The 27,766-nt window shown below is 55.9% G+C and overlaps 2 protein-coding genes across 11 annotated transcripts in view; one reads left to right on the top strand and one right to left on the bottom strand.

The window, feature by feature from the left end:
- Window positions 1-366: 366 nt before the first annotated feature.
- CPSF4 (cleavage and polyadenylation specific factor 4) lies at window positions 367-15,571 on the bottom strand. Of its 5 annotated transcripts, none has more exons than XM_060079072.1 (8): window positions 15,225-15,539; window positions 12,444-12,494; window positions 9,925-10,077; window positions 7,392-7,487; window positions 6,906-6,999; window positions 5,715-5,787; window positions 4,125-4,295; window positions 1,143-1,303 (listed from the first exon to the last, which is right to left on the bottom strand). In XM_060079072.1, the coding sequence occupies exons 1-8, from the start codon at window positions 15,325-15,327 to the stop codon at window positions 1,235-1,237; spliced, it is 810 nt and encodes a 269-aa protein (XP_059935055.1). In that variant the 5' UTR covers window positions 15,328-15,539; the 3' UTR covers window positions 1,143-1,234. The 5 variants fall into 5 exon arrangements, with proteins under 5 accessions (XP_059935058.1, XP_059935055.1, XP_059935056.1 ...); XM_060079073.1 differs by having other exon boundaries at window positions 4,125-4,220; window positions 15,225-15,529; XM_060079074.1 differs by having other exon boundaries at window positions 4,125-4,217; window positions 15,225-15,528.
- Window positions 15,515-27,766, top strand: part of PTCD1 (pentatricopeptide repeat domain 1) — a 16,509-nt gene continuing 4,257 nt past the window's right edge. For 3 of the 6 annotated variants that reach the window (XM_060079061.1, XM_060079065.1, XM_060079066.1), the window contains exons 1-9: window positions 15,516-15,710; window positions 15,836-15,933; window positions 18,137-18,638; window positions 20,076-20,216; window positions 21,718-21,936; window positions 22,714-22,815; window positions 24,646-25,350; window positions 26,297-26,413; window positions 27,116-27,298. In XM_060079061.1, the coding sequence (XP_059935044.1) occupies window positions 18,159-18,638; window positions 20,076-20,216; window positions 21,718-21,936; window positions 22,714-22,815; window positions 24,646-25,350; window positions 26,297-26,413; window positions 27,116-27,298 (1,947 nt within the window). In that variant the 5' untranslated portion in view covers window positions 15,516-15,710; window positions 15,836-15,933; window positions 18,137-18,158. Of the gene's footprint in view, window positions 15,721-15,835; window positions 15,938-18,136; window positions 18,639-20,075; window positions 20,217-21,717; window positions 21,937-22,713; window positions 22,816-24,645; window positions 25,351-26,296; window positions 26,414-27,115; window positions 27,299-27,766 lie in introns of all 6 variants that reach the window. The other 3 variants (XM_060079063.1, XM_060079064.1, XM_060079062.1) reach the window with 3 other exon arrangements.

Raw genomic sequence — 27,766 nt, 5'->3', positions numbered from 1 at the left:
TAATTAAGGTCAGAATCAGTTTCTTATTTGGGGGGGTGTGATAAGCATATATACTTCATGGAGTATAGGGTGAGATGCCGTGGCTAATTATCTCCTGCAAGATCTGAATTTGAAGGAACAAGTATTCAACATCAGAAATAAAGGACACCTGCCAGGTGGCTGGCCCAAAGTCCAGGCTTCCAGACTGTACCGGCTGCCAGTACAAAGGCCCTTTCTTCCTCTGGCAGCATCACTTCCGGTCGTGAGGCTCACATTCACCAAAAGAGGAAAAGCGAGCACCAATGTCAAAGCTTCGTGCCAGGCAGCTAATGCAGCCAGTAGCAAGAATCCTCTCGGCATGGAGTCCCCGAAGTAATGAGACGGAGCTTAAAAAACAAGGTTTAATAAACTTCATAAAAATTGTTCTTGTAATTGAACTTGAATAGGCCCACTTGTCCAGCAGGTTGTAGGTGCCAGTTTCATATTTCCAGGCTCAGAGGCAGGGTCCTCTCCTCTAGGCCAAAGGTGTCTGACGGTACAGATGCTTGATGGGGCAGGAGGTAGGTGCACAGATGGACTGCATCGTCCATTTCAAAGGTGTCTGCAGCCCCAGCTTAAGGTATACCTTAAACACTGTTGAGCAGATGCCCCAAGAAAATAAACCCAGAGGAAAAAGGCCATCCCACTCAAGAGCCCTACACGGTCCTCTCAACTGCTGCCACCCTGGAACAGGACCGGCAGAGGCGAGTCCACGCTTGAGTTTGCTCTGAAGGGCTGTCTCGTTCAAATCACATGGATAGGCACAGCCTGGTTCAGCAGGACAGGGCAGAAGCAGGCGTGACTTGGCCACAGCTTTAAATGATCCAGCAGCTCCTGGTGTTTAAGGAGGCCCTGAGGGGAAGGGCCACCTTCCTCATAGAACTGCTGCGCACAAGCCCTTCCCCACAACATCCTCCCTCCCCAGAGGGTGGTGTGCAGAGTCCCAGATGGGAGGCCTTGATGCCTAGACAAACATGATCCCAACTTGAGGGACCGAACTGGAGCACATGTCCCCCTTAGAAAAAAAAGATTACAGCAAAACGATAGGGAAACTGACAGACGTAGCCCCTCCGAATAAAACCCAGTATGCCTGCCTGCCAGCTCCAGCCAGAGTTGTACCAGCATCAAACAGTTAAATGCACACTCCCAAGGATGGCCCAGAGTGGTCCCCGATAACGGGGCCCCTCGGGCTGCTCTGAGCTGGCTCCAGCTGCTGTCACTGTCCACTGAGAAAGGCCAAGTGCCCTTTGGTGCATCTGTTGGCGTAGTGTCCTTTTTCACCACACTGGGAACAGCAGGAAGGGAAGGAGGAAACAAAAAAAACCACATTGTTTCAAATGCAATTTTCAACTAAGGCAGCACCCGCTAAATTCCAGGTTGGGAGCAGGGACTCTGAAATTCTCAGCGGCACAGATTTTCATTCAAACACGAGGGAAAGGGAGCTCCAGAAGGTAGAGTGGCACAGAAACCGCGGCCAGCACCTCGGCAGGTGGAAGGGAGCACACAGGCCACGGCAGACTCTTGTGGTGGGGGGCGGGGTGAAGAGAAGCCCGTGGCACCACAGCTCTCCCGCCTCTCCAGGGACCAAGCCCCTCTGCACGGCTGGCCAGTCACTTACCTCTAAGGCACAGTTCTGGGACTCCCCTGAGACGGGAGGCGGCAACGAAACAGAAGCCACCAGGCTCCTCCCCCAACTCAGGGATTCACTGCGTGGACAGAGGGTGGGCTGCACCCAAAGATCTTCCCCTCCTGGCTCGTGCATACTTGCCTAAGCTACCCCTGGGCCAGGTTTGGGTCACAGGATCAGAGACAGGACAATGATTAGACTTGGGGAAGAGACCCGGTAGAATCACTTCAAAAAACCTAGCAGGACCCTGACTTGTCCCGGCTGATTATCCACTCTTCCTTAGCTTCTCCTCATTAGTTCTTGTTACTCCTCAGAAAGCAGAAGGGAATTATAAGGAAGGAAATGGCAGCCTCGAGCACTGAACAAGGGGTCAGGAGACAGGTCGGGGCACCCACCCCGCACTAACCCACCCAGAGCCCTCCCAGTCCTTGCTTCCTTGCTCTGGAACTTGGGGCTTTGGCCTGTTCTATTCCCCTGACTGCACAGTCCCCATGTTTTCAAGTCTTTCTGATCTGTAGGTGTAACTCGTGTGGACGAGTGGCCTGTGTAGCTGCCAGCTGGACCTTTGGCAGATGTGACAACCAGAGGGAGGGACTCCGTGGCCCCGCTTGCTGCCCTTGGCCTGTCCACTGGCCTCTGCAGCTGGTCCTGGGGAATCAGGATTCCCCCGAGATGGCTTTAATGTCAACTGTGCCCGTGGTAGGAAGAGGTTGTTAGGTTCGTCCCCTACCCCCAGCTCCATCTTTCTAAGGTTCCAGGACTCAGGAGAGCTTGCTTCAGAGGCCCTGCCGACAAGTCCTGGAGGAGGCAGGACAGCTCAGGTGACTCAGGACACCCGAGTCTCCCCACTGTACCCGAGAACTGCCTGGTTTCCCCTCACCTTCTTCCACAGCCCCCTTCCATACTCTCCTCACCTGTTAGCACTCAGGCTCAGCAATCTCTGGGAGGCCTTCCCTACATGCGTGGGCACTTTTAACTTTGGTGTCTGGGCACCTGCCTTCCCCTCCCTCAGAACCCAGACCCCTCCGGGAAGGAGCGACAGCAGTGGGTTTCTCCGCAGAGCCGACAGAGCAGGTGCTCAGTGAGTGTCTGATGGCTGTGGGAAGTGACCAGTGGCTCAGCCCTCCCCAAAGGCAAGTTCTAGGAACAATATAGGCATATGCTTTTTGACTTGGCCCTTCTACTTGTAGGCATGGATGCTCCAGACACCAGACAAGAGCTCACAAATGTTTGTCAGATTCAGCACTATTTTTAGCAGCAAAAACTATAACTTAATAGTTTACCGACGGAGAACTGTTTACCAACAGAGAACTGGTAAAATTATGAAATACATTAGAGTTACTTATGCCAACACAGATCCAGAATGTTATAAGGAAAAAGAGATTACAGAACACTGTACATACCAGGGCCCTATTTATATTAAAATATATATTGTCCTTGTGCTTATGTGAATAAAAGTTTAGAAGAGCACTTCTCTGAGTGGAGTCCCCTGTAGGAGTTGTGGAGTGCAAAGGGGTATTGAAAACAAAACATGAGAACAGATCAGCTGAGTAAAGTGGCTCTTTTAGGAAAATGGTGGGAATAAAGGGCAACACTCTGTATGCTAAACACTTCTGTATCATAAAAGTTTTCACAGAAAGCATGTACTAATTCTGTATTTCATCTAATAATCTCCATATCTGAAATCTTTGTGAGTCTAGTTCTGTTGGTTTCTGCTGATGGTGGTGCTTATTTCCTTCTACGATTTTTATTATGAGCTCATTCTGGGGAACCTTAGTTGTGGGAATTCTGTGTGGCCTGGGTTGAGAATATATTTCTCAAAGTCGGGTGCCAGGGGCTCACCCATCCGGGGCTGTTTTAGATTAGAAAACTCAAGTCTGTGGCTTTTTGGCCCTCACCAAGGCTGTGAACACAGGCCCAGACTCAAGGAAGGGCCTGCCAGTGACGACAAACTCAGAAGGGCTCTTCTCCCCGCACTTTCCATCCTGAGCCGAGAGTGAGATGGACAAGTTTTCCAGTAAGTTTTTAAAAAGTTTACCCTTTCCCTGAACGTCCCGTTTTGCGAGTGGGTGGGGGTGGAGGTTCTACTCCATTTCCTCCCCATGAGGGCCTAAAGCTTCTGTCCCTTTCCTTTGGGTGTGCCCACCTGGGATATGAGGACACCCAGAGGCTTCAGGGCTCACTCTGTTCCTTTGATTCGTGCTCCCACTTCGTTCCCGGCCTCTGGAAGGTTCCCATCCCTTTCTTGCAAGCAAAATCCTTTCATTCAACAGTGTGTGTTTTATTGTTCACCTGGCCTTAGTGTGTTGTGGACGGAAGTAGCATGGTCTCTAGCTCACCGGAGTGGCCCAGTTTTACTCTTCCAATAAGCAAAAACAAAGATGTCTTCATCCTTCAAAATCAGCTAACTCTCTGGGGAATGAGGGAATGGCCACTGACTGTGAAGACCCCCTGCCACACCCCCAGCCCCGGGACTCACCTTGTAACAGGTGACCTGCTCCAGCGGCCGGGGTCCCCGGTTGCCTGCGCTGCTGTTTTGACTCTGCATGACCCCGATGACCTGCGGGGCTCTCTGCTGGTTGGGAGAAGAGTTCTGACTCGTTAACTGGATCAAGGAGGACGACCTTTGTAATGGCGGATTGTTACTTTGCTGGAAAGAGTTATACAACACGGTTTTACTGCGGAAAACACGTGCACGCAGACTACCAATGGGGACAGGAGAAAAGAGGGCGGGACTTCTCCCGCATGACCGTGACCGGCAGGAAGGGCTTCCACGGTGGCCCGGCTCAGGAGAGTAGGTGGAAAAGAAACGTCTGGTGACGGTGGCAGGAGCCGCTGCCCGAAAAACACCATGCAGACACACAAAAACGAAAAAGAAAAGAAAACAAAACACCAAAGAGACGAGGCGGTCTCTGGGGCGGCAGGGCAAGGGCATGAGCAGGCCTTACGTTTGTTTGTGAGGTTCTAGCTTCAGGTCAGGATGAACGCTTGGTTCAGCCAGGTGTTTAGAGCCTACACGGCGGGCAACAGTCACAGAAAACAGTCGGAGGCTGACACGCTGACCTGCGGTCTAGGGGCTGAGAGGGCCCTCTGCTAGGGAGCCGCGTGAGCAAGGCGGACGGGGGCGCCTTGGGCCTGGACAGCAAGGCCACCGCCGACTGACTGAGTGGGTCCCTGGCTGTGGCCCCGTCATTGCAGGAGCCCTAAGCTGGAAACTCCAGGTTGTCACGGCCGCGCCCATACGCGGGAATGCCCGGCTCTGACAGGAGTTCTCTTTGGTTCATCCCACATCCTCCTCAAGGTGGCAGGCAATGCTGCGAGGGTGGCCACATCCCCTCCTGGCAGCTCGGCCTCTGGCATGGAGGACCAGGCAGGCTCCGGCAAAGGGCTCAGAGTCCAACCGGGTAAGAGGTGAGGCTTCATGATTGGTGGGCAGTTTGCTCAGCCTGCTGAGACCCTGCCTAGGACACCTGGCCAGCCTCCCTCTGGGCCCCTGCCCGCATCTTGTAACCAAACCCAAGGCACCTTTGGTTGGGAGTCACTGCTGCAGATTCCCATTCGTTATGGCATTTCCTTCTCCTCATGCTGGAGGGGAGCAGCCCACTGCTGGGGTGTGGGATCCCCTCGCTTAGGAGACTGGAGCCAGCTGATGCCTCGACCCTCTGTTCCCAGCATCCCCCCTGCAGTCGGGCACCGGCCACAGAACCAGTCAGCCACACTTCCGCTCCCACCCCGCTGGGAGTCCCGTTTATAGAGGGAAGGGTCTGAACCTCAAGCAAGAACGGCAGACGTGTGGCGCCCACGCCGCCCTGCACTCGCCAGGCAAGAAGGGAAGAGAAGCCCAGTGGGCGTCTGGCTCCAGCAGACAGCCCTCCAGCCCAGAGAAGGTGCAGACTGCTCCACTCCCTGGAGTTTCAGCAGGAACCAGGGTGACTCCCCTCCTCTCCCGCCTCCTCCCATGATCTCCAGCCAGGTCTCTGGCAGGCCCCGCACTGAGGCGGGGGCACTGAGCGTTCTGCGGCCAGGGTGCGGCCAGGCCCGGCAGCACCACGGGCCCGGGGCACGGTACCTTTGCGGGAGGCTGCGTCTGCTGCGGCAGTGGGGGCTGCTCGGTGGTTCCCATCGGCAGTTCAAACCTAGGGCTGGTCACCCAGCGGCAGAAGGGGACAGGAAAAAGAGGAGAAGAGGAGGTGAGAGAGGAGCTAGGCTGGCGGGGTTCTCGAGTTCTGGCCCCAGGAAAATCACAAGCAGCCTCTAGCCAAGCACAGAGCCACACGAGCCACCTGGACGTAGGGCGGGTGCTGGTGCTCAGGGTGGTGCGAAGACAGATCTAATGTGCCTGGACTCAGACCCAGCTTTGTCTACACCTAGCTGTGAGCCTGGGCAAGTGCTGCTCAGAGAAAGGAGGGAAACACAGCTGGTACTGGCAGAGCCTCTCCAGAGGCGCTTTGTACACAGAAGGCCTTCCCAACAAACACCCTTCCCTGCAGGGGCACCTCAAGTGTTAAGACCTCTGACGGCAGAGGTCTGGGGGACTTGCCCTCCACCACCACCCCACACGGAGGAATCCTGGGCCACCTGTAGGCTCCTAGGCTCTCATCTAGGGAGTGGGACCAAGTCAGGAGCACAAGCCACCTGCCCACCACGTGGCAGTGACCAGGACACTCTGCTTCCATGCAGGTGTCAGCAGCATGGATGGAGACAGCACAGGGGATCAGGGGGGACACTACTCTACGGTCCCAGTGCCACCCCACAACCACCTAAAGTGACAGAGGTGCACCGAGACCCAGGAGAGGAGTGCCGAGCCCTCCCGCGCAAGGACTGGGCTCCAGAGGTCACAGATCTGCCTTTGACCAGGAGCTACCACCTGCCCCCAACCAGCGGCTGAGCTCCGAGCCCGTGTCCCCATGTGTGAAATGGGGACATCCTTTCACATGTGAGGGTTCTATGAACCTCCATATAGGAGGCCCCGAAACTGAAGCTCCCTTCCTTCAGGGCACAGGTTCTTAATCTGAGGTCACATGTACGTTGAGTTTTTCTGGAGCACAGGGCCCATAGCTTTCATCTGAGTCCTAGATGGTCTGGGACACAGTAAAGGTTACCCTGCTTTAGGCAGAGCCACCTCCGCTCAGGAAGCAGTGGTGGTCCCTCCCCAACTCCCACCCCTGTCCCAGACCCTGTGCTGACACTACCCAGTGATCAAAGCCCTGATGGGGAGATACAGGGGGCAGCAGGGCCTGGGCAGGGGCTGGCTACTCACTGCATGAATTTACACGAGGGCCCCTCCGGGCAGAATCCCACGAGGTAATTCACACAGATGACTCTCCGCGTATGCCGGTGCCTGCACAGGGGGCCTGTGGAGCCAAGCACCAGGGTCACTCAGATTGTCCCCTCTTCAGGGGATGCCCTCATGCCCTTCTGCCAGTCAGAGCCCTGCCCACACTGCTGCCTGGGGGCAGAAAGCAAAAACAGGGCTTCAAGTGCTGGCTCTGCCTCTTATTCAGCAGGCCAGCGGGCAGGGTACACACCCTCTCAAACACTAGTCTCCTCATCAGAAATATGGGTGAGAATGCGGTCCAGAGGGAACCTGGGGAGGCTCAAGGGACTTGGTGTGAAAAAGACTCACTAGCCCCCCAATGCCTAACGCCACGTTTTGCAGGAAAAGGCAGGACAAGCAGAGGGTCATGTGGGCAGAGGGAGGGAGGACTGGCTTCTGGCCAGGCAGCCCAGCCACCCGGACACCTACCATGCTTGCAGAAGCCACGGTCGTACCAAGGACAGTCCTTGATCTTGGACTCGGGGTCGATGTGCAGGAAGGGGCACTCCTTGTTGCTGCACTCCCCTGCAGGGAAGCCCAGACATGCGTCCACCTGGGAGAGCTGGACCCAGACCCACCCGTGCTTCACCTGTGGCCGGGCCACGGTACAGCAAAGAGGGCCAGGTGGGCCTGCTGTCCAGTCCCGGCCTGGCGAGCCCTGAGACCCAGGGCAGGGTGTCTCAGAGCCTCAGTAACCTGACTCGTACGTGGGCTGTGACAGTCCTTCCCTCAGAGATGTCCGTGCTGCCTTGAGGGTCAATGACACTGACAGAGGCGGGCATAGGGTACACACTCATCAAACAACTCACGGCTCCACCCCTCACCCAAAGGAGGTGTTGGCAATGTGGGGGGCCCAGATGTGCAAATGCATCAGCTGAGACCAGTAGCAAATTACCGTTCCACTCTGATGAGCTCTGATGGGACAGGGGAAAGGCCTGAGGACTCTACCTTTTACAACAAAAGTGGGGAAGATTTGGGAACTCACAGCTGGGTCCCTACAGTAGAATGTGATAAAGCCTTTATGACAGCTCCTCTCAGGAGCAACGGGCCCAGCTGGCCACCAGCATCTTTCAGCCAAGTACAGGTACTGCCGACCTGGGCGGCTGCACTACCTTCAGTCCATTTATACACAAAAGGCCAGTCTGATCACTGCTGTTCAGAGCACACTCCTTCCCAGACCCACGAGTCCCTATGGGGTCTAGACCAGTCCTTTACCAGCCACACTGGCCTCCCAGGGGTTCTTCTTAGCCTCTGGCCCCCAGCCCAGGTCTCCCCTGCTCAGAGAGGCTGTCCCTGACCACACTGCCTCAAGATCTCTTCAGGTGACCCCATTGCTGTTTGTCTCTTTCAGAGCACTTATGGTGAATTCTCTTCTTTGTCTTACTGGTGAATCAGCTGCTTCTTCCCCTGGGCCACTGGAGTAAAAGCACCACGGGGCAAGGATGGCGTCTGTCCTCTTTACCACTGTCCCTCCAGTGCCTAGAAGGGGGACCCTCACCAGTGGAATAGTGTCAGGAGCTGCAGACAGTGCGTCTGCACCAGGACAGGCTCTGCAGGGGAAGTGCAGGCAGCCGATCGTCACAGAGGCCTGGAGGGCAGTGGGGCCCAGGGCCATCAGCAGGGAAGGTGGGAACCCAAGCCAACTTGCAGAGGCGCCCGCGGGAGTCCACCCAGGAGGGCTGGCTCCTGCCTTTGGGGCCAGATGGGAGACGGCTCCCATGGAGAAGCTGTTGCCCCTTCCGCTACTGGTTCCCATGCTGCTATGGGTAGGACGGAGAGGGTGGGGAGCTGGGAAGCTGAGTCCTGTTTCCTATCTGTCTGTGCTGTGACTTCTCAGCTTATGTTGCCTCTACAAAAAAAGCCACAACTATCATTAATAAGCCAGCAGGGCCTCCCTGGTGGCGCAGTGGTTGGGAGTCCGCCTGCCGATGCAGGGGATACGGGTTCGTGCCCCGATCTGGGAGGATCCCATATGCCGCGGAGCGGCTGGGCCCGTGAGCCGTGGCCGCTGGGTCTGCGCGTCCGGAGCCTGTGCTCCGCAACGGGAGGGGCCACAACAGTGAGAGGCCCGCATACCGCAAAAAGGAAAAAAAAAAAAAAAAAAAAAAGCCAGCAGGCCAAGCCTGTTGGGCTGCTGAAATAATTAACATCTCCTCTGACAACAGTGCTCTGAAAACGTGCCACACGCCCAGCGTTCCTCGGCCCATCACAAAGAGTGCAGCAGACTTCCAGCCTCCTGCCGGCTCCTGCCCGGGCCCTGAGGCCGGCAGTCCTGGGGCCAGCGCCCACCCTCATCCTGACCAACAGGGCTTCTTCCTGGGCAGCCTCACCCAGGGCAGAGGCAGGGGAGTCTAGTTCCATCACGGAGCATATCAGCTCCACCGGGCCCTGTGCCAGCCCCACCGCCCTGGCTTCTCCACACAGTTCACTCAGCTCAGCTAAGGCCACGCGTCCTCTAAGCAGAAACAAAGGCAATCTCACTTTCAAGGTTAAGAGGGCGGTTCTTTGCCACCAGAAGACAGCCCTGGGGCAGCTATTCTTAAGAGGGTATTTAGGGCAGACAAGCTACTACCCAGGATCACACTTCCAGAGAGAAGGAACCGACTCAAGCCTGGTGGGCAACCAGCTGCCACTCCGGAAGCAGCTGATTTCAGAGAGAAGGTCCACTGGAGCAGAAACAAGGCCTCCAGCCAGCTGCCCTGTTCCTGCGCCCACTGTGAGACCGGGGTTAGCCTTGACTTCCCAAAGTACCTGCCAGCGCTCAAAACACAGAAGCACTAGGAAGACACAGGGGTTACGAGGGAATAACCCCAACTGCCCATAACTGAAGGGCCAGCTGAGGTCGGCAGGCATCACAGGCGCCTGAGTAGCTGCTTAACCCCCAGGTCTTGGTGCTCGGTGGAGCCTCCCGGGGCTCCCTACCCAGGGGGTCTGGGTGCCGGGAGCCTGCCACACGCCTCACCGAACTTCGAGTAGAAGTAGCACTCGGGCATCTTGGTCATGTCGTACTCGTGCAGGAACTCGCACTGGTCCCCCTTCTTGCACAGCCCCCGCAGCCAGTGTTTGCACACAACCGTCTTCTCGCCGCTGATGTGGCGGAACGGGCACATGCCCCCTGCCGAGGAAGATGGGTCGGGGGTGGGTGGGTGTGGTGTGAGGACCCAGGCGGCCCCTGAAAGCAGCGTGTCCTGGAAGGTGGCCACTGCCCTGGCAGAAGGCAGTGTGTTTTCGGCAGCATGTGAGCACACGTTTTAAGTTTCAGTAGTTATGGATTTATTTTAATGTGTCTTGGGAAAATATAAAACATCAAATCATGATCCCACAGATATTCCATAAGATGGAAACTTAAGAAGCCTAAGGGAGGTGGGGAGGAAGGGGGGAGTGTTTTTCTTAATTTAGTTAGAGTTCCCGGTGATACACAGATGTGGCAAAATTTGTAGGGTCGTAAAAGACTGGGGTTTGAGAAACACAGCCCTAAAAGATAGAAGGCAGGGCTTCCCTGGTGGCACAGTGGTTGAGAGTCCGCCTGCCAGTGCAGGAGACACGGGTTTGTGCCCCGGTCCGGGAAGATCCCACATGCCGCGGAGCGGCTGGGCCCGTGAGCCATGGCCGCCGAGCCTGCATGTCCGGAGCCTGTGCTCCGCAACGGGAGAGGCCACAGCAGTGAGAGGCCGCGTACCGGGGGAAAAAAAGAAGATAGAAGGCAAAGAGGACCACCAGCAGAAGCCTGGACTCCGGGTGGGCTCTATCTCTAGTCAAAAGTGCCCACTTACTCAGCCCTAAAAAGGACCGAAATTGGGTCACTTGTAGAGACATGGATGGACCTAGAGACTGTCATACAGAGTGAAGCAAGTTAGAAAGAGAAAAACAAATACCATATATTAACGCATATATGTGGAATTTAGAAAAATGGTACAGATGAACCTGTTTGCAAGGCAGAAATAGAGACACAGATGTAGAGAATAAATGTACAGTCACCAAGGGGGGAAAAGGGGATGTGGGATGAATTGGGAGATTGGGATTGATATATATATACTACTATGTATCAGACAGATAACTAATGAGAACCTACTGTATAGCACAGGGAACCCTACTCGGTGCTCTGTGGTGACCTAAGTGGGAAGGAAATCCAAAAAAGAGGAGATATATGTATACGTATAGCTGATTCCCTTTGCCATACAGCAGAAACTAACACAGCATTGTAGAGCAACTATACCCCCAAAAAACCCCCAAACCCCAAGAAGTGCCCACTCAGCCTCCAACAAGTAAGAAAGAAATCAACTTCAGAACTGAAGAAATGCATCGTATACAAACTGGGGGAGGTCTGCCTTCTGTAGAACCTGAGCAATCAATCACCCAAATAGGACAGAGCCATACCCTGGGAAAGTCACATTTCTCACTGGTGACCTGGAGGGACTACTGGGAAGGCCTGACCAGAATGAGGTTGTGTCTGGGAAAGATCCAGACCAGCCCCACTGAACAGAACTTTCTGCAATGATAGGAATGTTCTCTATCTATGCTGTCCAACATGGCGGCCACCAGCCATACGTGGCTACTAAGTAACTAAAATACAACTAGTGTGATTGAGGAACTGCATTTTTTATTTAATTAAATTTGAACAGCCACACGGAGCTAGTGGCTACTGTATTAGTTAACACAGAAACAGTCGTAGTGCCCTGTGTTAAGGATGGCTGTGCTAACAGAAGGTGGTGGGTCAGAAAGGCAGAAGACAAGGGAATGAGACCAGGAGCCCAGCAGAGGAATGATGTTCCGACCAGAGAGCATGAGGTCAACTTGGCTGATCTACCTGGCAGGGTAAATGACTTGAGTTATAGAACCACAACTTGCCCAAATGATCCATTAAAACCATCCCCTTGCTGTAATTCTGTGTGCCCTATTCAAGCTTCTAATTAAAATTTAGTTTCCAAATAAATTTGGCTACAGGAAGAAAAATGCCCAGACCTATACATGGCACGTAGGGTCCCACCCAGCGGTACGTCTTATGAATCAACAGAGAGTCTGGCTCATGCTGCCTGTGTTGGGACCTAGTTAGTATGAACAAGAACCCCACGAGACACACTATCACGGAGTTTTTTGATGACAGTACACAGAGGACATGAGCTTGTGTACACCGTAGAATCAGAAAAGGCCTGGGCTCAGCCACTCACTGACTCTACGACCTTGAGGAAGTTCCTGAACACCTCAGGGCTAGGGGCCTCTGTCCATGTCACAGGTCAGCTCGTGGCTACAGAGAAAGTGAGGTGAGAAGGCAGACTCAGAGCCAGATTCAGGCCTGTGTTCCAGGTCTCAGACAGAACACCCCACCACGTTCCTAGCTTATCTGGACCACAGTTTCATCTAGGGACACCGTGAGTGTGCAGAAAGCAGGGTGAGCCAGGGACCTGAGAGCCTGCGAGTCTGCCGGGGACAGGGCGGTGGAAGGCGCCTCAGGGGGAATGTCGGGAGCCAGGGGTCTCTTACCTTTGCCACAGGCAGCTTTCAAAAAGAATTCGCAGACAGCAGCCCCTGACTCTGCAGAGAGAAGAAGAGGTGTCAAACAAAGCGATGTGTAACTGCTATTGGTGACATCTGAAGATGGGGAGGGAACCCTTCTGGCCTTTAACCCACGGAGGGGTCAAGGCACAGGAAACAGTGGCAAAAAAATGCTAAGCCTGATCTAGCAAGGAAAAAGCTCCTTACTTCAGTTATTCCCTACAAAATGAGATATCCACGCTGAGACCAGTCATTATTCAGGGCTTTCTGAGAATCTCCTATAAGCAAGATGCTTTCAAGGAGTTCGGAGTGGATGGGGGAAGGAAGGATGGAATGCAAAATCACAGAAATTCATTACTCCCCGCTCAGACGTCCCAGAGGGCTACTTCAGGGGCACTTTAGCCTGAGGCAGAGGGAGGGAATGATCTCACAGGAAGCACAAACAAGCGGATGGGGGCTCTGAGGAGGAACCGGCTCCAGAGAAGAGGCAGGTGCCTCGGAGAAGCTATTCCGGAGGGAAGAGCATAAACTGAAGACACAGGAGCAGGACTGCTCTTAACATGCAATACCAACACACAGTATTTAAAGGAGCACAATCTTCTGCTTCCACAGATGGAGCTGGTCCTGGTGAGGGGAGCAGGAGAATAAAAGCTGAGCGCAGTGGAAGTCAGTGGGGTCCACGGCTGTCCCAAGGAGCCCAGGGACTCACCTGCCATGGCCACCAGAATAAACAGCCCGTGCCTTCCCACACAGTTTTCTCTATCAACAGGCATTTTAGCATCATGGGAAACCCACCGACACCATCTCTGAAGCCCACTTACGTGCCTCTCCTTGCTAACTTGCAAGAGATTCGTTGGCTTCTTGGAAGCAGGCAGCTTTTGCTAGGACAGATTTAAGGTTCCAGTGGTGGGAGTCACAGGGGTGTCACTCATTTGCATTTCAAAAAGTCTGAGAAGTCTTACATTAAAAAAAACGTATCATTTAAGAGTATTTCTGGGCCTTCATTCTTTTCAGAGGTTAAGGTCGTTTCATTCCCTAAAGCCAAAAGAAGTCCAGAGTCCTGGGGATCTGGTTTTAGGCAGACAGGATAAAGGAGTATGCCTTCAGGGCATAACTAAGTATCAGTTAGAACTGATACTTCCCCATATTAAGATGGGACTGAAGTGCAGGGAAGGGGGAAGAAGAGCTGTGGCCTCCCTGGCCTCTAACACACTGACCATGATCTCAGGCAGGCAGTGAATGTTGACGACGCTTACCAAGTCTGAGGCAGTACCTGTGGCCAGGTATGTCCTGGACCCTCCCTAAGAACAGGTTTGTGGGCTCCCCACCTCTATGCCTGCCCTCACAGGCTCAAGTATCTGTGCTTCCAGGCTGGAGCGGGGAGGCAGAGAAAGAGCCGCCCTGTGCGGAGGGTTCCATGCCATCAGGCTGGTGCCATCAACACAGGAAAAGCCCATGCGTGAGTGGACATACACGTAAAAGCACAAAGTGATCAACGAGTAGGTTTAAGAGTGCGTATCTGAACGTAAGCAGCGGCTTATGAGCCGTGTACAGTGGAGACAGTGCTGAGTGTGTATAAGGTAAGGCTGTTTGAATTATGTCTCTTGGGCGTAAGCATTGTCTCACACAGAAGTGTCAGCGTGAGAGGGACACCTCAGAGGTCACGTGTGCATCAGAAGTGTGGCCACTTGAGGGGAATGAGGCTGCAGGGAGACTTGACCAGCCCTGGGACACGGGGGAGAACGTGGGGCTGTGGCCCATGTCCTCTGGCAGTTACAGAAGATGGCATGAGGAACTGCAGATGGAAGGGTCAAGAACCCTGGCGAGCTCATCTGGCTCCACCAGGAGCTGAGCCATCTTTAGCAAGTCCCCTCCCCCATCCAGGCCTGAGCTGCCCCACCTGTGGCTTGAACCCAATGACCTCTAAGAGCCCTCTGAGGTTTAATGTTATAGCGTTAGATTTCAAGTATGTCTGGAAAAGAGAGAAATTAATGAAACTTGGTTTCTTTTAAAGTGCTAGACGTTCCAGGTAATTCCCTGGCGGTCCAGTGATTAGGACTCGGGCGCTTTCACTGCCGTACCCCGGGCTCAATCCCTGGTCGCGGTCAAAAGAAATAAAAATAAGTGTCACCCGTCCCACCTGATTTGGGGGGGGGGGAAGCCAGGAGCCACCACGCGAAGCGGGACAGTGAAGGGAACTCAGGCAGCTGCCTGGGTGTGATGAATGACCCAGAGGTGGGGTCCAGAGAAACAGTGAGGGAGGGGCTCCTAGGAGTGCGAGTCCTAGGAAAACAATGGAGCTTGAGAGTCTCACTGGGGTCTCCTACAGAGAGGGGTAGGTGGGTCCTTCCCTCAGCAAGACTCCTCCAACGGCCCAGTTTTGATGAAAGCAGGAAGAGGGCGCTCAAAGTGGGAGGGCCTGGAGGTAGGGAAAGGGGATATCTTAGTACTTTCCTGTAGTTGGGGAGTGTGTGCGAGTGAGGGCAGGATTTCCAAACCAGGACACCTGCCTTCATTCAAGAGTTATTTCAACTGCCGGACGTGGTCCTGCCCTTCTGAAGACTGCCTTAAAATAGCCCCCGGGGCAGGGAGGCGCTCCTAGACCAAATGAGGGGAAAAGGTGGGTTCCCAGGATGGGGGAAAGGAGTCCCGGGACCGAGGGGGAGGAGCTCCCGAACTGAGGGGGAGGGCGTCCCGGAACCAGAGAATGGGGGTCCCGGGGTCGAGTCGGTCGCGCCGCTAGCCCGCCTGCCCCGACCCCGCGCTCACTGTCCATGCCGGGGAAGGGCAGCGGCTGCGCCCCAAGCTGCTGCTCCACCGCGATCTCCAAGTCGAACTTGATGTGGTCCACGCTGGCGATGATTTCCTGCATGGTGGCGGTGGCGGCGGCGGCCACACCGGCCCGGCTCCCGCTCAGATCCCCTGCCGCCCTCACACCTCTACCCGCTGTCGGCCCCGCAGCACACGGTCCTCCACCACCCCGCCTCGCAGCCGCCGCCGCCGCCGCCCGAGGGATGCTGGGAGCTCCCGGAGCCCGCGCCGGCCCTTTCGCCTGCCCAGACTCGGCAATCAAGCGCAGAGTACGGGCCGCTCCGCTAGGCCCGGCTAGCAGCTCGCCGAACGCCCACCTGAAAGCATGCGCGCCGGGAGTTGGCGACGCGGACTGCGCCTGCGCAAGGTCGGCCAAAGCACACCTGGGAGAGGTCGTCCGGAGTGGGCAGCCGGGTGTGCGGTACGCCGGCTACGAGACTGAGGGTGACGCGGGGTCAGGACTGGGGGTGACGCGAGGCGGGGCGGGGGTGCCGTGGGCTCGGCGGCCGAGGTGGGGCCGCGTTCACTGGGTCGGACCCTTGGAGTGAGTTCCTGTTTGACCCTCACAGGAGCCCGGGCTCCGGACGAAGACTGGCCAGAGGGGCAGCGAGGGTCGCAGCCAGAGTCGAAGCCGGGGGCGTCCGCTGAGGAGACCGAGGCTCTAAAGGCCGGTGTGGAGAGGGGGCGGGTCGGCCTGAGGGTCCCGGGGAGCGTCCGGGGAGGGGCTGGTCCCCCAAGGGAGGACGGCGGCCCCGTGTCTCTAATTCAGGGGTTAGTAACCCAGACGGGTTGAAGAACTTGGGGAGGAAGGAATTACACCTTTATTGACAGTGTAAAACTTAGCAAGTCTTTCGGTGACTGACCGAGTGGCGTTCGCTCTGCCCAAAACGAAGTCGCGATTGCCAATGGGGATGAGTGTAAATGATGGTTGGAGACAGAGTATCTGCAACTCCGACAAACTCTTCTCCAGTTGTCGCTGCTTGGACATGACGATAGGACTTGTTATTTAACGCTGGAAAAAGAAGCATCTGTACTAATAGAGCATAAGTTTGTTTTAAAGACATTTTGGTACCTATATCAATATCAGTAATTAAAATTCTCTGTATTTTGATTAACGTGTGTAAACCCTTTATTTAATGTGGTCACTTGAACATTTAAAATTACATACGGGCTCACATTACGTTTCTCTTGGAGCTTCACCAGGTGCAGAATGGTAAAGGCCCTCTGCACTGGTGTCACTAGGGTGCTCGTCAAGAGAAGTTTGATACTATTCATGGACTTGGGTTCAAAGCCAGCCAGTTCCAGAGCTAGTGGATCTCGCCCACCACACTGCTGCAGGGCCCCCAGCAAGTCAGTCCCCTCCCTGGGCCACAGATATTAATTTGTCCAACCTGCTGTCCCCTCTGAGGTCTTTCCACCTTCCAATATAACCGGATCTTAAAATGTGTTCATGCTCGTTATTCTGATTTTTTTTTTTTTTAATTCAGGGAGCTTTCTTCTCTCTTCTTTGAATGAGTTTAAGTATTCATCTGTTTGGGGGGAAAACTTTTTGTCAACTGACAGAGTCCTTAAATTGGGCCAAAAGCTCTCAGAGTAGATAAAAACTTCCCCAAATTGTTTCTTAAGTAACTAAAACTATTCATATCCTCCCATCAAAATAAGTGCATGGCTCTGTTCATAGGGGGTATTCTGGTATTTTTTTATTAAAGTGTTTCAAATATGTAGACCAGGTTCTCTAGCCTAACTGTGCAATAGAAGTATAATGTGAGCACGTATGTAATTTAAAATTTTTAAGTAGCCGCATTAAAGTTTAAAGATTGTGAAATCAGTCTCAAATTTTCTTTAGCCCAGTATATCGAAAATATTATCACTTCAACATGTAAAAAAATGTGTAGTTTACCTTTTTTTTGTACAAAGTCTTTGAAATCTGGTGTATAATTTACCTTTAAAGCACATCTGCATTTAGTCTAGCCACATTTCAAGTGTCAATAGTCACATTGGACAGCACAGCTGAAGCCCATTTGTCCATGAATTTTGCAGAAGAGAAATGTTTAAGTTAACTTCCCTGTGCAGAGGCCCAGAATGCCAGTGTTTTTTTCCTAATAAATGATAATGCTATAATTTTTTGAACACTTATTAAACCCCAGGCATTATGCTAAAAACATCTCATTTAATCCTTATGGCCTTGTGGTAAGGTGAGTGGGTCTTGCAGCTGAAGGAATTGAGGTCCAAGAAGGTCAAGTAATGGGGCCAGTCACTCAGCTCTGGCCAGGGCTCAAAGTCAGCTCTGACTTGAGTGCTCAGTCACTTAGGTCGTGGCTCAGTGATACAGATCAATAGTTTAGGTCTGGGCTTCCCTGGTGACGCAGTGGTTGAGAGTCCGCCTGCCGATGCAGGGGACACGGGTTCATGCCCTGGTCCGGGAATATCCCACATGCCGCGGAGCGGCTGGGCCCGTGAGCCATGGCCACTGAGCCTGTGCGTCCGGAGCCTGTGCTCCACAACAGGAGAGGCCACAACAGTGAGAGGCCCGCATACCGCAAAAAAAAAAAAAAATAGTTTAGGTCTATCGAGTGCTCACCATGCTGCACCTGAACGCTGATATCTGAGATTGAATCATTGCTACGGTGCTGTGTGGGTGATGTTATAGTTAACCCCAGTTTATAGCCGAGGAGACTGAGGCCAGAGCAGTGAGTGCCCAGGGACTCAAGGATAGTTGTTTGGTGGAGCTGAAATGTGAACCTAACCCTAACCCTAGGCCTACTTTCTAACCTCAGGGCTCGTGCTTGTACCCACCTTCTCGGTCTTCTTTCTGCCTTTTGTGACTGTGAACTCACTTTGACTTTCACTGTTTTGCTGACCTATGCCAGGCCCTGGAGGGGAACGCCAGAGATGGACCTCGTGAGACTCTCGCGGCTCTTCTCCGGCCCCCGCCCCATGGGATTGGCCATCCTGCACCACCTTGACCCCCTCAGAGCCAGGTGGGCCGGAGGCAGGGAGGGGCCCATGTGGCCAAGGGCCGCAGGGCTGATTCAGCTAGTGCCAGCATCCTTCAACAGCTCCCTCTCTCGGCTGCCCCTCGGCCCGCGGAGCCAGAAGAACACAGGCAGCCTGAGCTCTGACCCAGGCCCGCCCAGCCCCACGGCCACCCAGGAGGAAGGGGAGGAGGAGAGCTTTGGGACTCTTTCCGACAAATACTCCTCCCGGAGAATGTTCCACAAATCGACGGCCCAGTTGTATAACCTGCGGCTCAAGGAACAGAGTGTTGAAGAAGATGAGGAAGGGGAGCTGCAGCCAAAATCATGGCAGGGCCCGAGAAACACCCCTTACTGGTACTTCTTTCAGTGCAAACGCCTGATCAAGGAAGGAAAGGTAGGGAACCTTTGGATTCTGTTGCTCCTGGCTCCTGCTTCCACCATGCCGTGGTGGTATTTTGTGATGGGCCGCCCAACCTTCCGGTCATCTCTAAAGGGTGGGATGCTGAGGGCTCCTCCCTCCTCTTTGTCTTCACTCCCCCCTCGGTGCTGCACCAGGAGACCCGCCAGCCTCCTGGCTTTCAGTGCCCCCTCCTTCATGCTGGTCCCATCTTCCTGTTACCAGCTCGGCCATCCCATGGACTCCCCATCTGTGTATTCAGCTGCCTCCTCACCATCTCCCTTATACTTACCCTCGGTGGCCTGCAATTTTTGTTCCCAACTTTGATTTCCCTATGCTTTCTTCATCTCACTCAGTGGTAACCCCATTATTCCATCCACCCAGGCCACATGCCTTCACATCATCTCTGAGTCTTCTCTTTCTCTCACCAGCTCTAGCTTCAAAATTTCTCCCGTCCTAACGTCTCACAAGCCAACCCCTGAATGCCCAGCCCAAGCCTTCTCCTCGCCCCCCTCAGCTATTATGACACTTGTCTCTGGGCTCCCCGAGGCTCTCTCCACCTCTTTCCAGGATGTGGGCTCGCAGCATGGAGCCATCCCGTTAAAGCAGAGAGCAGATGGCCTGACTTCTCTCTCCAGCTCTCCCAGTGTATTCAGTGACACTGGGGATGTTCATTTCCTTAGGAATTGATAACGACATTCCATTTATATTTAAAAATCTCTTGGAGGTATATGTTGAAGCTTTGGTGAATGAAGTGACAGGATGTCTGAAATTTGCTTTCAAAAATTCAGTTTGCAGGAGGAGTGCAGGGTATAGATGAAACAAGATTGGCCAGACGTTAATAAGCATTGTAGTTACACTATTCTCTTCACTTTTGTGTATATTTGAGATTTCCCATAATGAAAAGTGGAGAAATAAAGAGAAGTCGGAGTCCTCACAATAGCTTATGAAGCCTGCAAGAACTGCCACCTGCCCTCCACTCCCCTTACCTCTCCGCCCGCATCTCCCCTCCTTCACTTACTCTGCTGCAGCCTCCTCTCTGCGCCCAAGCACACTCCAGCCTCAGGGCCTTTGCACTGGCTGTTCCCTCAGAGAGCCATGTGGCTCCTTCCCTCACCTCCCTCAGATCTTTTTTCACCTGGGCATCGCCCCTGCCTCTCAGGGAGTTCCCCCATGGCAGTGGGGCCAGGAGCTCTCACAGGTGGTGGGAGACTGGTGGGCTTCCTTCCTGGCCACTGCGAAGGCCCATGGCTGCAGACCACGGGCACCAAGAGGCTGGTGGCAGAGGCCCAGGGTGGGTGTTTGTCTCCTGGGCAGGCCTGAGCTTGGGCTCAGCTAGGGTCCCCCAGCCTCAGTCTCCCTCCCTCTGCTGAGGGTCTCTGAGGCCACCCTGAGTCCCACCCGTTGTGCCCTCCCCCCACCCCTCTTCCCCAGCTGGCAGAGGCCCTGGACCTGTTTGAGAGACAGATGCTGAAGGAGGAGCGACTCCAGCCCCTTGAGTGCAACTACACCGTGCTGATCGGGGGCTGCGGGCGGGCCGGCTACCTGAGGAAGGCCTTCCAGCTCTACAATGACGTGAGCATGGGCCTGGGGGCAGCAGGGGCCAGGGGCCCTAAAAGAGCTGGGTGCAGATCCTGGATGAGTCACCTGCTAGTGCATTACCCCCTCCAGCCTCAGTTTCATCGTTCGTAAAATGGAGGTGATCTCAGATAACTACGTGATGACATGGGACGTCCTCCAGTGCCTGTCCGGGCCACGGCAGGGCCCACCGGTCCCCTGCCTTTTCCACTGCTAACTCCCAGTTAATTTACTTTGTGTTCCTTTTGTCTCGCTCCCATCCTCACGCTACACATGGGTGCACACGTGCACCTTTCTTCCAAAGCTGATCCTTTGAAAAAGGGCTTTTATTTCTCTTGGAAGGTGGTTTTACTTTACATTCGCCCACCTCTGGGGTGTGTTGTATTTGTCATTCTCAGAGCCAGGAAGCTGCTTCCTTCATGAGTCAGGAAAGAGCTGTGCCTGAGAGGACCATAGACTCTAGCAGAAGTATTCCCATCTTCTCCTGTAGCCAGGAGCTGGGAACATCCTTTATTCCAGCAAGAATTCTTGGGAGCCCTAGTCTCGTCATTTGGGCCTGGCCTATAGTAAGTCCTTAGTACACTCTGTGGAATATGTGAACACATACAGAGCATCTGCCCATCCTTGAAGTTGGGATCACCGTCTTCCTTTTTCAGATGAGGAAACTGAGGCCTGGAGGGATGAAGTGCCATGTCTAAGGTTACCTCTCTCGAGAGTGCTGGACTTGGGAGTTGAGCCCAAAATGGCCTGAGAACAGGGTTCTGTACACTCTGCAAAAGCTGGTCACCTACCCTCGGTCAGGTTGCTCTCCTCTGGGAAATAGCGAGTGCTTGGCTTTACCAGGAGTTTCTCAAACTCCGTCACCTGGAGGGCTTAATAAGCCCAGTGTGAGCCCAGGGTTTGTGACTCAGCGGGGCTGGGGTGGGGGACTACTGAGATGTGCTGCAGGGACGAGCTCCTGGCTGCTGCTGCTGCTGCTCCCGGGGCCTCTCTCCCATGATGCTCTCCCTTGTAACAGCCTTTCGAGGTGACCGTATCACCCCCATTTTTCCAATGACAAGCTAACTTACGACCCCTCAGGTAGTAAACATTGGAGCTGGGGTTTGATTACCACCCCCCTCCACCCTTTCCCAGACCAGATCCACCCCATGGATCTTAACAGTCAGGGTGGCCTGGTCGGCCACAGAGCGGGAGCTTTGGGGAGACCCTGCTGCAAAAGCACCCCAGTCCCAGGGTGGACTGCTGAGCACGATGGGGAGGACGGTTTCTTGTTTGGAGCATCTGCAGTGCAGGGTCAGTTCCCAGAGCCCCTCGGGCTGAGTCAGGGGTTCAGAGAGCCCAGCTCTGCGTGTCACTCGGCTCTGTGTTGTCACAGGCCCGGCTCCCAGGCCTGTTCAGTGTGGTAGCACAGTCTTCTCTAGCTTCCTCTCAGGGTGGCCATCGTCTGTGCATTGGGCTGATCCCAGAGCCACCTCCAAGTTTCTCCCCATCTCCACAGATGAAGAAGCGAGACCTGGAGCCCTCAGATGCCACCTACACAGCCTTGTTCAACGTCTGTGCTGAGTCCCCCTGGAAGGACTCTGCTCTGCAGAGTGCCCTGAAGTTACGGCAGCAGCTTCAGGCCAGAAACTTCCAGCTCAACTTGAAAACGTACCACTCCCTGCTGAAGATGGCCGCCATGTGCGCAGACCTCAGGATGTGCCTGGATGTGTTTAAGGTGGGACATCGCTTCCTTCCTGCTCCCCATTCAGGGCCAGTCCCACGTGGCAGGGTGTGAGGCTGTGTTGTCTGTGTTCCTCATGCAGGAAGGTTCAGGGGCCGATGAGACAAGCCCCGTACTGGGCTCTGGGGTTCACAGGTGAATCCCATGAGACCCTGTTGTCAGAGGCCTGGGTCTGGCAGGCAGAGAGGCCCCCAGCCCTGTGAAGGCGGTGGGTCGTGTGCTCTGTTGTGTGCAGTCCCGCTGGATGGGACTCCGTGGTGCCGTACCAGAGGGTGGGCTTCATGGCGCTGAAGATGAGCCATTGCTCACTGAGGGGTCGTTCCAAAGGTCCTATAAGGCAAGTCCTGTGCCCCCATTTCATAGATGAGGAAACTGAGACCAGGGAGCATAATGCCTTGCCCACACTCCCACAGCGAGCCAGTGGTGAAGCTGGGACTTGAAGCCAGCTCTGTGCAATTCCAAAGCCTCATGTACAGGGGTTAAAAGTGGCTGCTGGGGTGGCCTTTGCGGAGAGGCTGCAGAGAAGTGACCAGAGCAGAGCCAGGAAGAGAGGCCTGGGAAGGAGAGGAGGAGGGGGTGCAGGCAGCAGTTAGCTCTGCTCAGCAGCTGGTACTGAGCTGGCCCGGAGCCGGAGTCAAGCCCCACCTCTTCCAGAGGCACAGCCCTGAGCCTGACCGGGGGTGTCTGCCCTTAGCCAGCCCCATCGGGCCTGGGCCTGGTCCTGGGCTCTTCTGCAGATTCTTATCCGGCCCTCTTTGTTCCCTCCCCCAGGAAATCATCCAGAAAGGACATGCGGTCACAGAGGAGACCTTCAGTTACCTGCTCATGGGCTGCATCCAGGACAAGAAGACGGGTTTCCGATACGCCCTGCAGGTCTGTCCCGCCTGGCCCTGCGTCCTGTCTCTCCTGTTGCCCTGCTTGCTCCCCCTCCGTGTGCCTGTGTTGGGTGCAAGTGATGATCCTGTGTGCGTTACTTGAGCACTTGCTCCTGCCCTGTGCTGGGTGTTTTTATATTTGTGATCTTTTGGCCTTCCCAGAGCACGCTGCTCCCTGCGTTGTACAGATGGCAGGGAGGGAGGGCACACGGAGGAGGCGTGGCTGCTGCTCCAGTCGGGGCACAGCCAGCCCACACTCTCCCACTCCGCTCCGTGGCTCTCTGTGCAGCCGGCCCAGACCCGCTGAGCTTACGGTCCCTGAAGGATGTCCGACCCATCCCCCACTCAGCGTCTCTGCGTGTGGGACCCAGGGGTCAGCGTTCAGTCCTGAGAGAGCCTCACGGACATTAAAGTTGAGACGCGCTGCTCTAACCCCACCTCAGCTCCCCCCTTATCAAGTGCGGAGGCGGGAATAGCACTGGTACCACAGCTGCCTCCCCAGCGCCTCGGGTGGGAAGGACCTGGAGCTCACCAAAAGCTCTAACTTCAGGTGCGGCCCACAGATCAGCAGCCTCAGGCTCGCCTGGGGCTTCTCAGAAATGCAGGGTCTCAGCCCCACACAGGCCTCGTGCAGCCAGATCGGCATTTCAGCAAGATCCCCAGAGGGTTGGTCTGCACAGAGTTTGAGCCCAGTGATCTGGGACAGCCCTGGACCACGTGCCTCTCCTCTGCAGACCCCCTGGAAACAGTGGCTGCCGGCCATCCCCTGGCTGCTTTATAGACAGGATCTGGTTCCTCCCTCTCTTTGGCCTCGATGTGTTCTAGTGAGAAGTAGTCTATCACGCTAGCAGCCAGTTTGTGTCATGCACTTGTTAAACTGCTCAAGCTGGGCACCATAGCCCCGTTTTAGAGACGAGGAGGCTGAGGCTCCCGGAGGTTGAGTAACTTGCCCAAGGTCTCACAGCCACTAAGAAGCAGAGCTGGGATTTGAACCAAGAATCCCTCCTGCCACGGGATAGCGTCTGTGTCCCTGATAAACCTCAGTTCTGTCAGTATTCCCCATGGAGGTGGCTTCCCAGACCCTTGCCATCCTCAGGACCCTGTCTGGTGGGCAGCGGCCCTCTTGCATGTGGCACCCACCTGGGCCTGGCTGGCCCTGACTCGTAGGCACACTTGACGTGAGCTCCTGGCCGCTGCACGTGGCCTCCCAGTGAGCCCGCGGACAGGAGCCAGTGAGACCAGTGAGCCTCGTGGGGCATCTCGTGGCATCTTGGTTGGTGTCAGAGTGACTGCACGTGGTCAGACTGCCCCCTTGAGAACACACAAGTGTGCTAGACTCCTCGCTGAGGGGTGAAAACGACCTCAGCTTGAGGGGAGACAGGCCTGCTCGGGCCCACAGCTTGTGAGGCGCTCTTCCTGGCTGAGGCCCCCCTCTGCCCGCGCCCACTCCGTGCTCTCGAGGAAGCTGAGTGGGGCAGGGCACACAGCAGGCGCTCAGGAAGGGCAGCTGAGTCCAATCCTTAAGTCAGCTGGACTCCTCCAGCACCTAGCCTCTCTGGCTGTCCCTCCCCAGGGGAGTAGGGAGAAGGGCCTGGGAGAGCCAGAGAGATGCAAGAGCGACACGGTTTTGGGGTGAGCCAGAGGAGGGGAGGAGCGGCGCTCTGTGGAGGCTCCCAGGTTCTGGGTTTCTTAGTGGCCCAGAGCCTGGCGTCTTTCCCGTGTCCCCCCCGCCCCCATGTTTGCTGACTGGTTGCTGCCTCGTGCTGCCTGCTCTGCTGAGGGCTCTTCGGAGCGGGAGCTGGGGGTGAGGCCTGTCTCTCCTCGGCAGGTGTGGAGGCAGATGCTGAGCCTGGGGCTCCGGCCGAGCCGGCACGGCTACAACCTGCTGTTGGGGGCAGCTCGGGACTGCGGCCTGGGGGACCCGGAGGTGGCCTCGGCGGTGCTCCTGAGGCCCAGGGAGGAGATGGTCCTGCTCCAGCCCCCGGCAGGTGGGCGGCAGGCAAGGAGGAGAGACTGGGTCGGGGCAGACAATAGCCTGTCTGCCAGGCTGCACGTGGAGGCCCTGGAGAGGCAGCTGTTTCTAGAACCTTCTCAGGCACTTGAGGGGCCTCTGGATCCTCAGGAGGCCGGAGCCCGCGGCAAGGCCCAGCCTGGGGTGGAAACCAAGGCGGAGCCTGACCTCGCCGTGGCCCTCCCCTCTGTAGCCCCAGCGCCTCCCTGGGGGCTGGAGGCCAACCTCCTGACCCCGGGGGCGGTCCCCTCGGCTGTAGTCTCCTTTGGGACCGTGACGACTCCAGCCGACAGGCTGGCCTTGATGGGGGGCCTGGAGGGCTTCCTGGGAAAGATGGCGGAGCATGGGCTTCGGCCGGACATCAAAACCCTCACGCTGCTGGCGGAGGTGGTGGAGCCCGGCACTTCCGCAGAGTCCTCGCTGCTGACTGTCTTGGACGTGCACCAAGTGGAGGCCGACCTGACCTTCTTCAACACGCTGATGAGGAGGAAGAGCAAGCTGGGCGACCTGGAGGGGGCGAAGGTGAGGGGCGCGGGGGGAGGCACAGGGCTCCCGGCTGGGCCCTTCCTCTCCTTCCCCCTCAGACCCTCCCCTGGCAGGTGTGTCAGCCGTTCCTGTGAGAGGGGCGCAGACTGTCTGGAGCCCCTGGTGAAAACCTGGGAATCAGGTGGTGAACCAGCCATACTCCCCGCCCTCCCAGAGGGGCCACCCTTCAGCCCCGCCCCCGCCTTATGGACTTCCTCGCACTCACTGTGCTTGATTCTGTTCTGAGAGCTTCACATCCACTCGTTTCTTTACTGACCATAGCAGGAAGCTCCGCTGGCCTGTGGCTTTCCTCGTCTCACAGATGGCGACGTTGGGGCCCTCACAGGACTTTTGTGCATTCGTACAATGTATTTCTGTGTGATGCCTGTTTTGCCAGAAGCTTTGACCTGGGCTCTCCTGAGAGCTGACAGAGGCAGCCTCTGCCTTCAGGCCCTCAGAGCAGAGCACAGCTTTCTCTAGAGCCCCACCCTGGGCCCCTCCCTGACCCAGCCAGGTTGAGCAGGCATCCTCTTCCTCAGCTCCTGCCCGGGGGCTCCCTCGGCCAGCACTTCCCATGCTGTTGTCAGCTTTGTCTCCTGCCCTGGACCACAGGACCGCCATCCCCTGAGGCCCTGGTGCTCAGTGGACATGGACGGCCCGAGCGCAGGGGTGGGTGGTGGTCGGGAGAGGAGCAGAGGGGGCAGGAACATGAAGGGCATTCGAAGAAGGGATGACCTGCTACAGACAGGCGGGCTGGAAGGCAGGGAGGACTCGCAGAGCAGCTGAATCCTGGGGAGCTGGGCCAAGGCCAGTGCCCAGTGTGGTCAGCAGAGGGAGCCACGAGGCCTCGGAGCAGAGCAATGCCCTGGCGCCTCCAGCGGAGAAGGCTCTTGCCAGGGCTGCTGGGCTACAGCTTACGGTGATGCCACGTCTGTCCCCACAGGCACTGCTGCCAGTCCTGGCAAAGAGGGGAATCGTCCCCAACCTGCAGACATTCTGCAGCCTGGCCATCGGGTGCCGCAGGCCAGGGGATGGCCTGCAGCTGCTTGCAGACATGAGGGTGAGCAGGCCTGGGCCCAGGCAGGCCCCGTGGCACTGAAGAAGAAAGCTGGGGCGGGGGTGGTGCGAGGGGGCCCTCCTGAACCGCCCAGGCCTCTGCCCTCAGGGTAAGCTGTTGGGGGCGGGGCAGGGAGAGTGGGGTCGCTCTAGCTGCGAGTGTGGAATGGTCAGTGGCCCAATTTGGGAGAAAGGAAACCCTGGTGAGGCGCTGCAGGAATGGGCGTTGAGGGCCAGGGGTGTTACGATCGCCAAGGTGGTGGCCGCGGGGTGAGATTGAGGGGTGGGGGCAGGTCTTGGCCCCAACCCTCTAGAGGGATGGAGGCCATGATGGGAGCAGGGAGGGTACCAGAATTCTCAGGGGACGGGGGTGCAGTGAACCACAGGAGGCAGTCTCCTGCCCTGATGTGGTTTACTGCCTGAGTCTGTTTATCTCTGAGAACAACCCTCTACTTGCTGTCCAGGTTCTTCGGGGCTGAGAGGGCGGGGTCCTCAGCCACCTGGGATGGACCCACAGAGCGGGGGACATGGAGCGGGGCGTACAGCCTGTTGTTGCTACAAGGTCCTGCCCTTCTTGTCCCTGGGGGCTGGTCTGCAGAGCAGGCCTGACTGGCAGGGTAACTCCCCAAGCCCGACGTGTCACCGGTGGCCGCTCTGTCCCAGCCACCACCATCATCTCGCTGATGGCATTTCTGTGATGTTCCAGAAATCCCAGGTGACCCCCAACGCCCACATCTACAGCACCCTCATCAACGCGGCCGTCAAGAAGCTGGACTACGCCTATCTCATCGACGTCCTGAAGGACATGAGGCGGAACAGGGTTCCGGTGAATGGAGTGGTCATCCGCCAGCTGGAGTTCGCAGCCCATTACCCACCCACCTTCGACCGGGTAAGTGCGCCAAGCTCTAACGTGCCCGTCATCTCCCTAACCAGCGCCATCCCCCACCCCGCCCGCTTCTGACCTGCTGGGATTGGCATCCTTTTGCTTTAAACTGTCGGTGGCTTCCCTTGGGGAAAACCCCAAACTCCTCACTCAGACTGCGGCCTGTTCACATGGCTCATTTCATCTTAGGCCACTCCTCCCTTGATTCACTGTCAGTCCCACGGCGTCTTCCCTGCCTCGGGGTTTTTGTATTCCCTCTACCTTGAGTAGGCTGCCCTGCTTTTCACATGGCTGTGGTTCCTTCTCATCTGGTAGGTGTCGGCTCAGATGGCTCTTTCTCAGAGGTGCCCTGCTGGCGGCCCCCATACGAGCACTATTCCTTTTCACCATGTTTCACAGTCGGTAATTACACACACACGTGTGTGACTCTTCCCTTGAAGAGATTGTAAAAGCTCCTAGAGGTGGAGACTGTCT

This window comes from Mesoplodon densirostris, chromosome 16 (genome assembly GCF_025265405.1).
Source record: "Mesoplodon densirostris isolate mMesDen1 chromosome 16, mMesDen1 primary haplotype, whole genome shotgun sequence".
In the NCBI taxonomy this organism is placed as follows: Eukaryota; Metazoa; Chordata; class Mammalia; order Artiodactyla; family Ziphiidae; genus Mesoplodon; species Mesoplodon densirostris.
Note: the sequence above shows the minus strand (reverse complement) of the source record. Positions and strands in the feature narration are given on the sequence as shown.

Excerpts from the sequence above, each read along its gene's own strand:
- CPSF4 (XM_060079075.1), bottom strand. The coding sequence starts at position 15,327 with ATGCAGGAAATCATCGCCAGCGTGGACCACATCAAGTTCGACTTGGAG. Across the intron at positions 12,495-15,224 it reads GCCCTTCCCCGGCATGGACA|AGTCAGGGGCTGCTGTCTGC; the intron begins GTGAGCGCGGGG and ends TTCTCTCTGCAG. Across the intron at positions 10,078-12,443 it reads GAAAGCTGCCTGTGGCAAAG|GGGGCATGTGCCCGTTCCGC; the intron begins GTAAGAGACCCC and ends CTTCCTCGGCAG.